At 32.3% G+C, this 12507-nt stretch overlaps 2 protein-coding genes and 1 pseudogene across 9 annotated transcripts; 1 reads left to right on the top strand and 2 right to left on the bottom strand.

Moving 5' to 3' along the window:
- Positions 1-2498: 2498 nt before the first annotated feature.
- Positions 2499-9170, top strand: LOC107364838 (protein SSUH2 homolog). Of its 4 annotated transcripts, none has more exons than XM_089269084.1 (10): positions 2499-2770; positions 2925-3193; positions 3257-3358; positions 3817-3889; positions 7589-7733; positions 7829-8077; positions 8140-8333; positions 8401-8503; positions 8606-8713; positions 8799-9102. In XM_089269084.1, exons 2-10 carry the CDS (start codon positions 2977-2979, stop codon positions 8943-8945), a joined length of 1338 nt encoding a protein of 445 aa, XP_089125210.1. In that variant the 5' UTR covers positions 2499-2770; positions 2925-2976; the 3' UTR covers positions 8946-9102. The 4 variants fall into 4 exon arrangements, with proteins under 4 accessions (XP_089125210.1, XP_089125211.1, XP_089125212.1 ...); XM_089269085.1 differs by having other exon boundaries at positions 2509-2770; positions 7604-7733; XM_089269086.1 differs by lacking the exons at positions 2499-2770; positions 2925-3193; positions 3257-3358 and adding an exon at positions 3605-3734.
- Positions 4934-5852, bottom strand: LOC112539150 (uncharacterized). The gene has a single exon (XM_025161411.2). It carries the CDS (start codon positions 5756-5758, stop codon positions 4991-4993), a length of 768 nt encoding a protein of 255 aa, XP_025017179.2. The 5' UTR covers positions 5759-5852; the 3' UTR covers positions 4934-4990.
- On the bottom strand, positions 9073-12233 carry LOC107364839 (retinol dehydrogenase 13 pseudogene; annotated as a pseudogene). 4 transcript variants are annotated; one of them, XR_016199787.1, is made up of 4 exons: positions 11941-12197; positions 11799-11867; positions 11459-11736; positions 9142-10487 (listed from the first exon to the last, which is right to left on the bottom strand). The product of XR_016199787.1 is annotated as a retinol dehydrogenase 13 pseudogene, transcript variant X2 (transcript). The 4 variants fall into 4 exon arrangements; XR_016199789.1 differs by adding an exon at positions 10955-11232 and having other exon boundaries at positions 11459-11867; positions 11941-12196; XR_016199786.1 differs by having other exon boundaries at positions 9073-10487; positions 11459-11867; positions 11941-12233.
- Positions 12234-12507: the final 274 nt, after the last annotated feature.

The following is a 12507-nucleotide window of genomic DNA, read 5'->3' on the forward strand; positions in this document are numbered from 1 at the left end:
AGCTAAAAAGACTCAATAAACACAATTATTACATTTTTGCACAAATTGACTCAATCACTGAAAGAAAAATGGGCATAAACGGGTAAAAATTCATTTCTTCTAAAGTATGGCTCTGTTGCGTTGTAGAGAAATAAAAACTGAGTCCATTTGTGCAATTTACAAGTTTCTAAGATCAACAGTTTTCGAAAAAATTGAGGTCAAAGTTAAAACTTCGACTGCCTTTTGTACAGCGATGGACGAAGATTTTTCTATGAAACTCATTTCGCTGATGTAGTTTTTGCCGATCAACCAGAAAATGTACTTATTTTGAAGGATAAAAATTTCTTTTTCTGTAAAAAAGATCAAGTTCGATTTTCATTTAAATCGACCGTTCTCTGTGACCATAAGATTTAGCGTGCTGCAACTCATTATTTGTGCACGAAATTTGATGGCACACGTCATGGATTGAATATATTTTGCAATGCAACAATAGTTTTCTTGATTTTGGCTGTTGGACTAAAAACTTTGAGTCTCGATATTTCGAGAATGAAACCACCTACGATCATCATTCTTTTACCAGTTTAACTCTTTACTAATTAATGATCTAACACAGTCCAATAACTCTCCATTTGCGCATTTGGGTCATGATTTTTGGGCTACAGATGTACATGCAACAACTTATTTGACAAACAAAACTCATCTCAACCCATTTCTTGGTAAAGAAACCAATTTTCTGGTTAAACTGTCAAACTCAATGCAAAAATTAATGCCAAAGACGCGAACATTTGAGTAAAGATTTGAGACTTGGTGTGTTTGTATGGACATAAAAACTGAGTCCATTGGTATAATTAAATAATTCACCCGTTGGACAGTTTTCTAGAAAATCGAGGTCAAATTTGAAACTTCAGTCGCCTTTTGGTAAGCTATTGAAGTAGATTTTTTCGTGAAACTGATTTCAACTTATGTAACTTTTTATTTCCAACCAGAAAATGTATTTATTTCGAGAAATATCATTTTCAGTTTCCGTAAAACAGATCAAGTTCGATTTTCCGTTTAACCGATTGTTTTCTCTGACCGTAAGAGTCAGCGACCTGAAACTTATTATTTACCTCTAAAAATTGTTTATACACATCAATCACAATACACTTCTTTCAATTTATCAATAGTTATCTTAATTTTTGCCCTTAACGGAAAAACTTTGAGCCTCAGTAGTTCAGGAACGGACTCATCTACAATCATAATTCTTGACCGAAAAATAGATAACATTATGGACTATAACATATTGGAATATTAGCTGGTTCAAGATCGTACAAAAAGCTATAGCATTCTATTTGTTCATGTTGCCAGATTTGGCTTGCTTTATAAAGTTAAGTGGTTAGGCAAACTCAAATCTTAAAAAGGAAATTCATTACTGTTAATAAATGCATTAACTTGGATTTCATTCGCTATTCAGTCCTAGCACATTATAACCCATAATAAGACCTAGTGTTTGGTCAAAGAGTCATGCTTTTGGGCCTTCTTATTCTCGAAATATTGAGGTTCAAAGTTTTTTGAATAGTGGCCAAAATTAAGAGAACCATTGACGAATTGAAAAAAGTTTTCTGTCATTAATGTGTATAAACATTTTTTAGAGGTAAATAATAAGTTTCAGGTCGCTAACTCTTACGGTCAGAGAAAACAATCGGTTAAACTGAAAATCGAACTTGATCTGTTTTACGGAAGCTTAAAATGATATTCATCAAAATAAATACATTTTCTGGTTGGAAATCAAAAGTTACATCAGTAAAACAAGTTCCATGAGAAAATGCGCTTTCATAAGCGTACAAAAAGCTTTGCAAGTTTCAACTTCGAACTCGATTTTTTCGAAAACTGTTCATCAGAGAAATTTTTAAACTGCACAGTTGTTATGCCCTTGCAAACCGATAGAGTCACAATTTAAAAGAAATTGATTTTTACCCATTTTTGCTTCATTTGTGTCGATTTGTGCATGAATATGACAATTGTGTCTTTGCAACAGCAACCAGTATAAACATTTATGCAGTTTTTCAGCTCAAACCCAGAAGACTTGGCTGCTGACCTATCAGATAGCAACCCAAATTTTCCTGACAATCAATTTTAATACATTATCCTGCTGGTTAATACATTTCTGCGATTCCACAATTCCATACTTGAAATGCTGGTAAATATTACAAGGAGACAAGCGAAACTCGAGATCTCGTAAACCCGTGTATTTATAAACTTGAACTTACACATGTTTCATCAAATTTGGTATGTAGCTCAATTATTGATGAGTATGTCAAGATTAACATTCATCTTCATTATCCTAATGCTTTCTTTAATATCATTTCTGTTTACTGTTAGACTAAAGTTTTCTTTAAATCCCTGTTTCATCTTGAATGGCAATTTTTCCTTTTTCTCGACATAAACAAATGAAGGTGTTCACATTACATAAAACTTGGAGGATGTCAAGAGGATGAAAAATAAGGATGAGGATGGTCTAACAGTTGTCTACACAATTCCTCATTTGCTTCAAAGAAATGGATGCCAATTTTTTGTTCCCTCTCAAAGATGAAAACTCATTTAGATGACACCTTGCTGTATGGGCTGTGAACCAAGCAAATCCTGAGCTATCTCACAATTTTGCCAATTTTTTCACCATTTCATACAGTCTCTTCATCTTACCGATTCAACATCACCATCATCGTCATCATCAGTATCATCTTTATCATCTCGATCATCAGTACAATATCATATGTCTCTTCTCTCCTATCCACATCACACAACTTCAAACGTGAGTTTTTATAATTCAAATTTTTCTACCATTCTACTGTCTTTTCAGACTAAATTTGTTTCAATGTTGTCAACCACTTTGCTCACCACATTTAATTTTCCAACTGTGATCACATTCAACTCAATCATCATTTGAAACAAATCATTTCTCGAAGAGGCAACAACAAACATATTGTTCGCCTTTTTCCTGTGTGTTAACTGGTCATAATGTGGCGTTATGGTGATGTTGGCTCTATGCGAAATGACAAGCGAAATGGGTTGAGAAATTTTGATTACGGTTATAAAAGAGGTGGAAAATTTGGTCAAAAAGGATCTCATGGACTGACCCATGCATCCAACTATCGTAAACAGAGTTCAGAGAAATCCAATTCAAGTCGCTCATCATCATTTAAATCATCATTCAAAAGACAGTATTCAATTCGTGGTAAATATTTGCTCTTTACTCAAATTCAATCATGTAACTCATTGTGTCTCATTGTTATGCCAGTGACACCACCGCCTGAATCGATTGATGAGGTTGAAACAGATCCACCTTCACTTGTTGGCATCGATCAGATAAAAGGCTATGAAAATGCAAAATTTACTCCAAGTAAGTTATTCTCAATATTTACATCTATTAGTATTGAAAGTTAAGTGAAGTACTAAATGTGATTAACAATCTTTCAACAGCTTTGCACTTTGCTTTCATAATAAAAACTAATTTAGGTTAAAACTAAATTAACAGTTTTACACAAATTTTTGTTTATCAAAAATTACAACATTGAATTTATTATTAGTAGTCTGTAAATGAGCATGATTAGTAAATCAGGAAAATTAACAGCAGAATTGAGACAGAAAATAGAATGTAAAAATCTTTGAAGACGAGCTGGGACTAAATGTACAGTCATTTAGAGCTCAACAATTAGCAATGGAAGAAGAATTAATTTGCCTAAATCATTGTTTACCCATTAATTTTAACAAATCAGGTAACTGGTTAACCATCGATATTAGTTTCATGACAAAAATCACTGAAATCGCAAACTCAATTTTATCTTGTCTCTTCAACAGTCGCCATCCCACCACCACCTTATACAATCCGATCAACCAACGACTTCAATCCTCTGAGAATCCCACTTTCCGGGTAAGTTAATCACTTGCATCCATTTTACATCTGATTATTGCATATTAACAATGTATTTGATTGTTAACCTCAATTTGCTTTTCAATCAAATTCAAGATCAGATTGAAGAGGCACATTTTTGCTCAACAAGTGTTCATCTCAAGTTATTGTTGAGTTACAATACACCTTAAAATTTTTAAATTTTATTCCAACTGTTGATATCATGATTAGTGTAATTGATATTAAGCTGATTATGAATAATGATTCTTGGCATCGGATTGAATAAGTATATCATCTTCACGGTTAGTTGATAATCATCTTCAGGAGTTGATTTTTCTCTACCTTTCTTTGCTGTTGGTTCAACATTTTGTTTCTCCTCTGTTCCTGGATTTCTGGGAAACAACCAGTTTCCTTGAGTAACATTTAAAAACACTTGATTAAAATGAAAATTTACACAAATTAGAGACAAAAAGCTGTAATTAGAATGCTTCTTAATATCATAAACTTTCTATTTATACATTATTAATATACAAACTGCAAAAATTGGAATAACTTTCATTCCTGAAATTCAGAAGCTTCAGACAAAAACATGTTTTTTTCATAATAATCCTTACTTAAACCATTAACATTGCATTCTGCTATTATCGTGATTATTGTAACAAAAAAAAGTGCTTTATAGCGACAGACTTTTGTTCATTTGCAACTTAAAAGCCAAAAATTTTTCACCCAAATTATCATATTTCATAAAGTCAACTTGTTGTTCAATCCTTTTGGCAACTAATCAGTTATAATTGCAAGCTGAATTAGACTCGAAATGATTAATTCAGCTTATATTAAGGAATTCCTTGCGATTCTAATTTTTTCCTTCAATAACTGATCCTTTATAATAACTGTAAGATTATTTGAAAAGCTACAGACAAAAGCTATCCAATGTTATCCAGTTGTTCAATCTAAAGGGTAAAATGTTGATATTTTACGATAATTTATATCATTTTGGATTGAAAACTATGACAATTGCTGAATTGGTGATTCTTTGTCAACCCGGAGTAAATTTAAAGAAATATGTTTTGATGCTTAATTTAAATTTTTATTGCAATTATCTTATTGAATCGTACAAGCAAATTATATATCAAGCCAATCATATTTGATTGATACATCTGGATCAATTGCTACAATATAATCTGTGCGAAAACCACTTTCCTGTGGAACCAAATCAATTAATGTGTCATTACCATGGGTCAACAAGTAAACTCCATCACTATCGTTTAATGTGATCTCGTTAACGTTGGTTGAATAAGGCTCGACGAGTCTCAAACTTGAAGGTATATCTCGCTCGAAGTACAATTGACCAATGTAGTTGACAGCATTACCATCTGTATTGTTTTTGGCATAAACCTCAACATGGATGTGAATACAACGACCAACATACCAACCAGGAATGATTGTTTTGAAGTTTACTTCACCATCTTCATTGGTTTTCTGGTAACCTCGGAGGAATCTTTCACCAGAAATTGGCTTTGGCCTAAAACCTACTGGGAAAAGCTCATTTACACCTGAATAGTGACCTAAAGCATTGGCTTGCCAGACATGAACAAAATAGTTGGATAGAGGTGAACAGTCTTTAGCGTTGGTTAGTTTAAGATTCAAATCCAAATCGACTCCAGTTTGACCGTCAGTGATATCAGATCGTTCAAGATCATCGGGTAAAAAGTATGGACCTTCAGTTGTGAATGGAGCGAGGACACATGTGTGTTGATTGGCTTCTCTCTTGTATCGAGCACAGTCTACGATTGATCGATCATGAGGTAGAAATTTTCCAGGTCTTTGTAAATGAGCTGAAACGAAAAAGATGTTCATAGAAATGAACAAAACTGAAATCAATGAATTCATCGTTGGATTAAGGATAAAGTTAAAACTATTTCAGTTGAATTATTGTAATAGATCGTAAAGGAGTGAAACTTGTTCTGTGGTTGAAACACAAATTATTGCCGTTTATAAATATTTTTTCAAAATGTTATCTGATGAACCCGATAGATCTCATGGCTATATTTTTCATTGATTAGCGAGAAATTCTGTACTCAATTCTATTTTTTGTCAACATGATTATACAAAACGATGCAATGGTTTAATCTAATCTATTAATCTAATAATCATTCATCTCAATTCCGATTAGTGAACAATAGACTGATAGATTCTTCCAAAGACTTATAATTGTTTTCCATGCTTATTATCATTGAAATTTCCAGAGTTTTTAAAATTATGTTATTCAGAAAAACAAAAATAAGTCAACAATCAAAATCAAGTATCAGAATCTTACTTATGATTTAAATTTGAAATGTAATCTAATTGGAAGACGCGTAAATGTTGGTCAAAAGTACCTTAGCAAAGGCCATTTCAATACTTTACTGATTCATTTTTTTGTGTAGTGCTCAATGGAATGAGATTTGTTTCTCAAATTTTTGATACTTTATATCGGTAAACAGATGCTTTTGATATTGGGGACAGAATTTTTGAACTTCAAGATTTTACCAACGCTAATATTGAATAACAACTGATAATGAAATTTGATTAATCAAATTTAGCGAGAATTGAACAATAGTCACGAAAACAATAAAGCTTAGGAAAAATAGGTGAAATAGCGAGTGCGAAAAAGTAGCACTGATAATTAGATCAGAGCATTTCATGATATAGATCAACCATGTGAGGCCTGAAGAATATTTATTCATAAAAAACAATTGAACAATGATAACCATGAAAATGATTGAATGGTTAATGACAATTTAAAATGAATCTATAAAATTGATGCAAACAACAATTAAATTATCATTTAGCGCTGTGTTTTAGGTCAATTTTTTTAACTATCAAAACGCTAATTTTAACCAGATTAAGTATTGTTTCACTGAAGTAAATTATTATTCCGTTAATCAAACACTCATTTTAATCTTAACGCCAACGAAGAGACAAACAAGAATCATTGAGTGAAGATCATTCAAGCTGTTTGAATAACTTGGGTGACAGTAATAATGTTTGAATGCATTAGGAATGTTACTTGACAACCTAATTTTGTGCTAATTACTATATTCTTGTTAAAATTAATTACAGTTGAAAATGTTTATCAATACTGAAACAGTTGAAATCAGAACGGAATCTAGTTGACAAAATGAATGTTTGATTTTCATTTTAATGGACAACGTTTTGTTTACAAAATGAGTTTGATGAAATTATAAAATTGATGATTAACTAATTGCATTTTTTGCTCAAAAATTGAAACCTTGAATTGCTGTTGAAGGCAAATAATGAAAGGCAAGAGGTGATTTTGGATGAAACCCAAAAACTGTTGATCAAACAGTGATAGTGTTAATTTTACAGTGAAAGGAATGGGGAAAAAGGTTGAACAAGCTTTCAAATTGATTGATAAGATCCATGGTTAGACATGAATTTCTTGAAACCAAATCTGAGACAAGGTCAGGTAAACACTATGATGATTAATAAACAAAGTTGAACACTTGGATTTAAAAATAGACCACGAGGTTAGCCTACAAGACAAGACAATCGTCTTGTTAGTCTATGACAAGGAAAGACGTTTGAATGTAATTTTATATGTTCACTGTTGTTCACTTGGACAAAAATTCAATGTAAAAATATAATATAATTGAATTTATTTGATTGATAAGGTTGAAATTGTTAACTTTAATTTGGTACGATTGTAACGATTTACAGTTTTTTCATTATTAGGACAACAGAGGCAAATGAAGGAGATGTTAGAGAAGCGTTACTCAGATATGCTTCTAGTCACTACTGTTATGGCAAAGGAGTCGCTAAACATATGATTATCACAAAAATGGACCATTATAATGCTTTTCATGTAAGTACAATTTAAGATTATGTTTATTAATTGAATAACCAATATTAATATTAATTTCTTGTTTTCTGTCTACTCTTGACTTTTTCATGATAAAGTATTCACTGGAAACCTTCACCGAAAACCGTTCAGTCTGTTGGGTTTATGAGGCTTACCTTGGAGGTCATCTTGATGGTCCAATGGCTGGACAGGCCCCGTACCCTTGGGATGTACATGTGGATCCACCAATTGCATTTGATTGTCACTCAGCTAGTGTTCCTATTCCACACACGGATTGTTTAAGGACTTGCCACATCTGCGGTGGAGTTGGACGCAAACGATGTTACACTTGTATAGGAACTGGATGGGTACGAATTATCATATTGTGAGACTTTTTCATTGATTGTTGACCTTTTTTTATGTTATCCAGGAAAATTGTTACTCATGCAGTGGCGATGGTTATAAGCCTCATCCCTTTGTTCAGGGCGACAATGAACGGTGTTTACATTGTCATGGTGTTGGTAAAAAAAAGTGTTGGCGGTGCAATGGGGATGGAATGAGCAGTTGTAAGATTTGTTCTGGTACTGGTCAGATTAAGTGTTACATTAAATTGACGGTTAATTGGTTTGTAAAATTGATCTTTATTTTGATATTAAGAGAATGCATTTCTCATTTTCATCTCTTCTTTCAGGACCAATCATGTTGATGACTTTTACATTGGCCATGAAGACATTTCAAATGATATGGTTAAACAAGTTACTGGTCAAATTGTTTTTGATGAAACTAGTGAAAAGGTAAATGGTTAAATGAATTTCATTAAGTTTTACCTAATTATTACAATAGATTATTATTGTAATAGATTATTAATTCTTGTTTATCCTTTTCTTCAATTTTAGGTCTGGCCAATCAATCATTTTCCTGAAAATAATATAAACAAAGCCAGTCTTGATCTATTGAATAAACATGTTGAAAGTTATTTTTTAATGGAGAAACCTATAGCTCAGGTAGCATTTTGAATCATTTTAAAATTGATCGATGACATTTACTTAGCAATTACTAATTTAAACTCTTGCTATTGTTATTTTACAGAGGCAACGAGTGTTTCGCATTCCAGTAACCAGAGTCAATTACTCATGGAAAAATAAAATGCAAAAATTTTGGGTCTTAGGCAATGAAAAATATGTTTTTGCGCCTCATTATCCTCAAAAGTATTGCTGTGGATGTACAATTATTTGAATCGATGCTTTTCTCATCAAATGTAAAGTTATTTTATCCTAAATCAAATCTGAATCCAGTGAAAGATTACAGTGAAAATCAAGCCTTTTTTACTACCTTTATCAACAAAATTCAACGTTAATGTAAATTTTTATTATTGATAACTATGTTTTATTTACTCATTTTATTGAATGAAACTTATTTTTCTACAATCTACACATCTATGCATATATACATATACATACAATATATAAAGTCAAAACATGAAATTTTTGCGTAAAGATTGTAGCCAAACAAAGAGGATTGTAAAGAAAAATTTTTCACAGCCTGAAAGCCGTGATCAAACTACATCCACGAAAAATAGTCTGAACTTCATCGGAGTTTAGGTACCTGAAGAATAAGCGTTTAAACAGGGTAGGGGAAAAATGCAGAATCCGTATCTTTTACCATTGACTTTGGGGGGGAAATTTTTTGGTCTTCAAATGTGGATTGGATTTATAGTATTCCGTGAAAAGAAATTTACGATCAGCCATGATTGGGGCTCAGCTTGTTAAATTAACATTAAATTAATTCACTAATTAACTTCTTCAGCGGCATTCAAATATTTTGCTGTCATCTCCATTGATTTATCCCAAAGCTTCTTGGCTAATTCAGGGTTGGAAGCCAAGTCAGAAACTTCTCGTTCTCTGCAATTGTCGAAGTATCTGCCGGTGATATTACTTAGAGATGGTTCCAAAGCACAATATATTGATGTTTGAGCTCCTTCTTCTTCTGATTTCAAAAATAATCGTTTAAATGGGCCTACCCATTGATAAAAGAAGTCAGAAAAGATTGGATTGTTAAGTAGTAGAGTCTCAGTAGGTCCTGGGTTGAGACAATTTACGGTCACCCCAGAGTCTTTAAGTTGAGCGGCTAAATAATTTGTGAATAAGATATTCTCCAATTTGGTGACGCAGTAGCTTGTGTAAGGAGAATACTTATTTGAAAAGTTGACATCATCCAGGTCAATTGATGAATTTAATCGATGACAATCCGATGAAACATTGACAATTCTTGAAGGCGAACTGGCTTTTAGTTTGGGTAACAATAATAAGGTCAAAAGAAAGGGCCCTAAATGGTTTGTTTGAAAATGTAATTCGTTTCCATCGCCAGTCATCTTTCTATCTTCTGATCCACATAGACCAGCATTATTAATAAGAACATCAATTTTCTCGTAACTGGTATTTATTTGTTGGACAGCCTGTTTGATTGAAGTGAATGATGTAAGATCAAGCTCAATTATGGTGATGTTTTCATTTCCAGTTTCGCTTTTGATTTCATCGGCAACCTTCGAAGTATCTTTGGTGTTACGACATGCCATGATTACTGAGGCTCCTCTTTGAGCAAGACCAAGAACTGTTGAACGACCAATTCCTCTGTTACAGCCAGTTATCATGATTGTTTTACCAACGGCGCTAACATCACTTGCCAAACGATTCACTTCACCTCTCTCAGGTAAAAGCTTAAAAGCAGGTGAAATGTTGGTGAGAGGAATGGGGGCCAAATCAAACATCGTAAATTAAGCTTGAAAATAAGATAAAAAAAAGCACAAAGTTAGATTTTCGTTTCCTTAAAGAGGGAAATATATTAAGGTGATGAGCACAGTTCACAAGCCAAAGCCAAAAAGAATTCACTAGAAGATTTATTGGTAATCAATTATACACTAGAGCCAGAGGCCGAGTGGCTTCATAACCACCCCACAATGACCATTAACCTGGCGGGTTAGATTGTTGGTTTGACAGAAACTTCATTGCAAGTAATACAAGATTTATCTTTTCAATCATTTTTGTAAATTTAACGATTATTATTGTCATTAATTTCATCTATTTTAACCCAAAGGGTTCATATAAGTTACTGAACTAATAAGGTCAGTTCTCTTAAAAATATACATGAAATCTAGTACAGCCTTGGGTGTGGTTGTACTCATTTTATAATTTTACATTTTATTATGTTAATTTTTAAAAAAAAAGTTATATATATTTTGTACTTACCCTGTGTAGATTCCTTATCTGCATCAATTGACACAAAAATCTGAGTGGTTTCACGATTATTCACCGCAAGAATCAAAGAAAAATCAGGAGCAAAATTCAGAGACACAAACCCAAGAATTTGAACCACTGGATGATGAAATATTCGCTTAGAATTGCATAACAGCCAATCAAGTTTGACCAGAAGTGACTTGAGATAACTCACAAGTGGTGTAGGAGTAAACTAAAAGTTAATATTTAATGCACTTATCAAGGTAAATAAATGATTAAATAATAACTGACTGTTTGAAAAATCAGGAATAAGTATTGGAAACAATTATTTCAAATAATGGATTTAACGGATAACGAAGTAAAAGTAATTTTAAGAGAAAATAAAAATTGGTCAAGAGGCTTAGAAAGGCTTTTTTTCAATAAGCTAAGGAACATTGAGCGTTCAAACTCTTCAATCTATTATTGTTAACTAGTTATTAAATGTATAATAAGTTTTGGACAAAGTATAATACTTACCGGTAATAATCGCTATAAAGTCCAGTTATTTTATAAATGAAAGTCACTTGGCGCCTGACAAAGCTCAAACTGGTAACTAATCGTCTGCTGTAAGTTTCAAACTGGAACTTGATCTTTGATGGTTTATAAGGATAGTCAAGACTAAGTAGATTAGATAAGTCCAAAAATTAACTGCGTTTAACTGCTATTTTACAGATACTTTTTTGAGTATCGATACTGAGCTTTCGATCATACTCGATACCAATTTGTTTGAACCAAACGACCAATGACACAATAATCTTAAGAAAAGTAACAGATTTGAGTCGAGCAATGCAAGTTTTCACCTTTTTCTGGGTTATACTCATCGAATGCGCGATGCTCCATTTATTCCCACAGATCATTTAAGCTCATTCAACTTCATTTTTTCATGCTTTAAATGAGTAAGAAAAAAAATGGTTTACAGTCGTTAGATTTTCTTAAATTTAATAGGTTACTAAACTTACCTTTGAAGCTAAGCTTGAGTTCCTTTGGTTCTCTTAGGAACAACGAAAACAAAGTACAGCGGACATCAGTATTGAACGAAATTTGCTTTAACGACTTATAATGTAAATTGAGTAATAAACTTAACTTAAACAACAAAATGCTTAACACTTAAGGAGGAATTCATCGTTTCTCTTTAAAAATAAATCTCAAAAATGAAGGAGATTAAATTTTTTTGGCTCCAATTTTAAGTCAGATGACTTGCTACGCAGTAACTGATATTCAAAGATTACAATGAAAGTGTTAACTTGATCATGTGTTGCAAGATTTGTTCTGATCAAAGAGTTAGGCCTTAATCTAACTCTTTGGTGCCGGTAAAATTAAATTTTGCATTAAATTTTTAGTTAATTGGTAAAATCAAAATCAAGTCATTTTTAGTTACTTTTATAATCCAAAATTTAACGTTAATCTTAAAGGTAACAAAATTTTAGTGATTATTATTCAATATTGAATAGAGTGTAGATATTTTTAATGCGTGCTTTAGTCAAGTTGATTTTTTATTTTCGAATATCGCGAACAGGTTAATCAAT

This window comes from Tetranychus urticae, chromosome 3 (genome assembly GCF_039701765.1).
Source record: "Tetranychus urticae isolate SD_2017Ah chromosome 3, NJAU_TeUrti_SD_1.0, whole genome shotgun sequence".
NCBI classification, from domain to species: Eukaryota; Metazoa; Arthropoda; class Arachnida; order Trombidiformes; family Tetranychidae; genus Tetranychus; species Tetranychus urticae.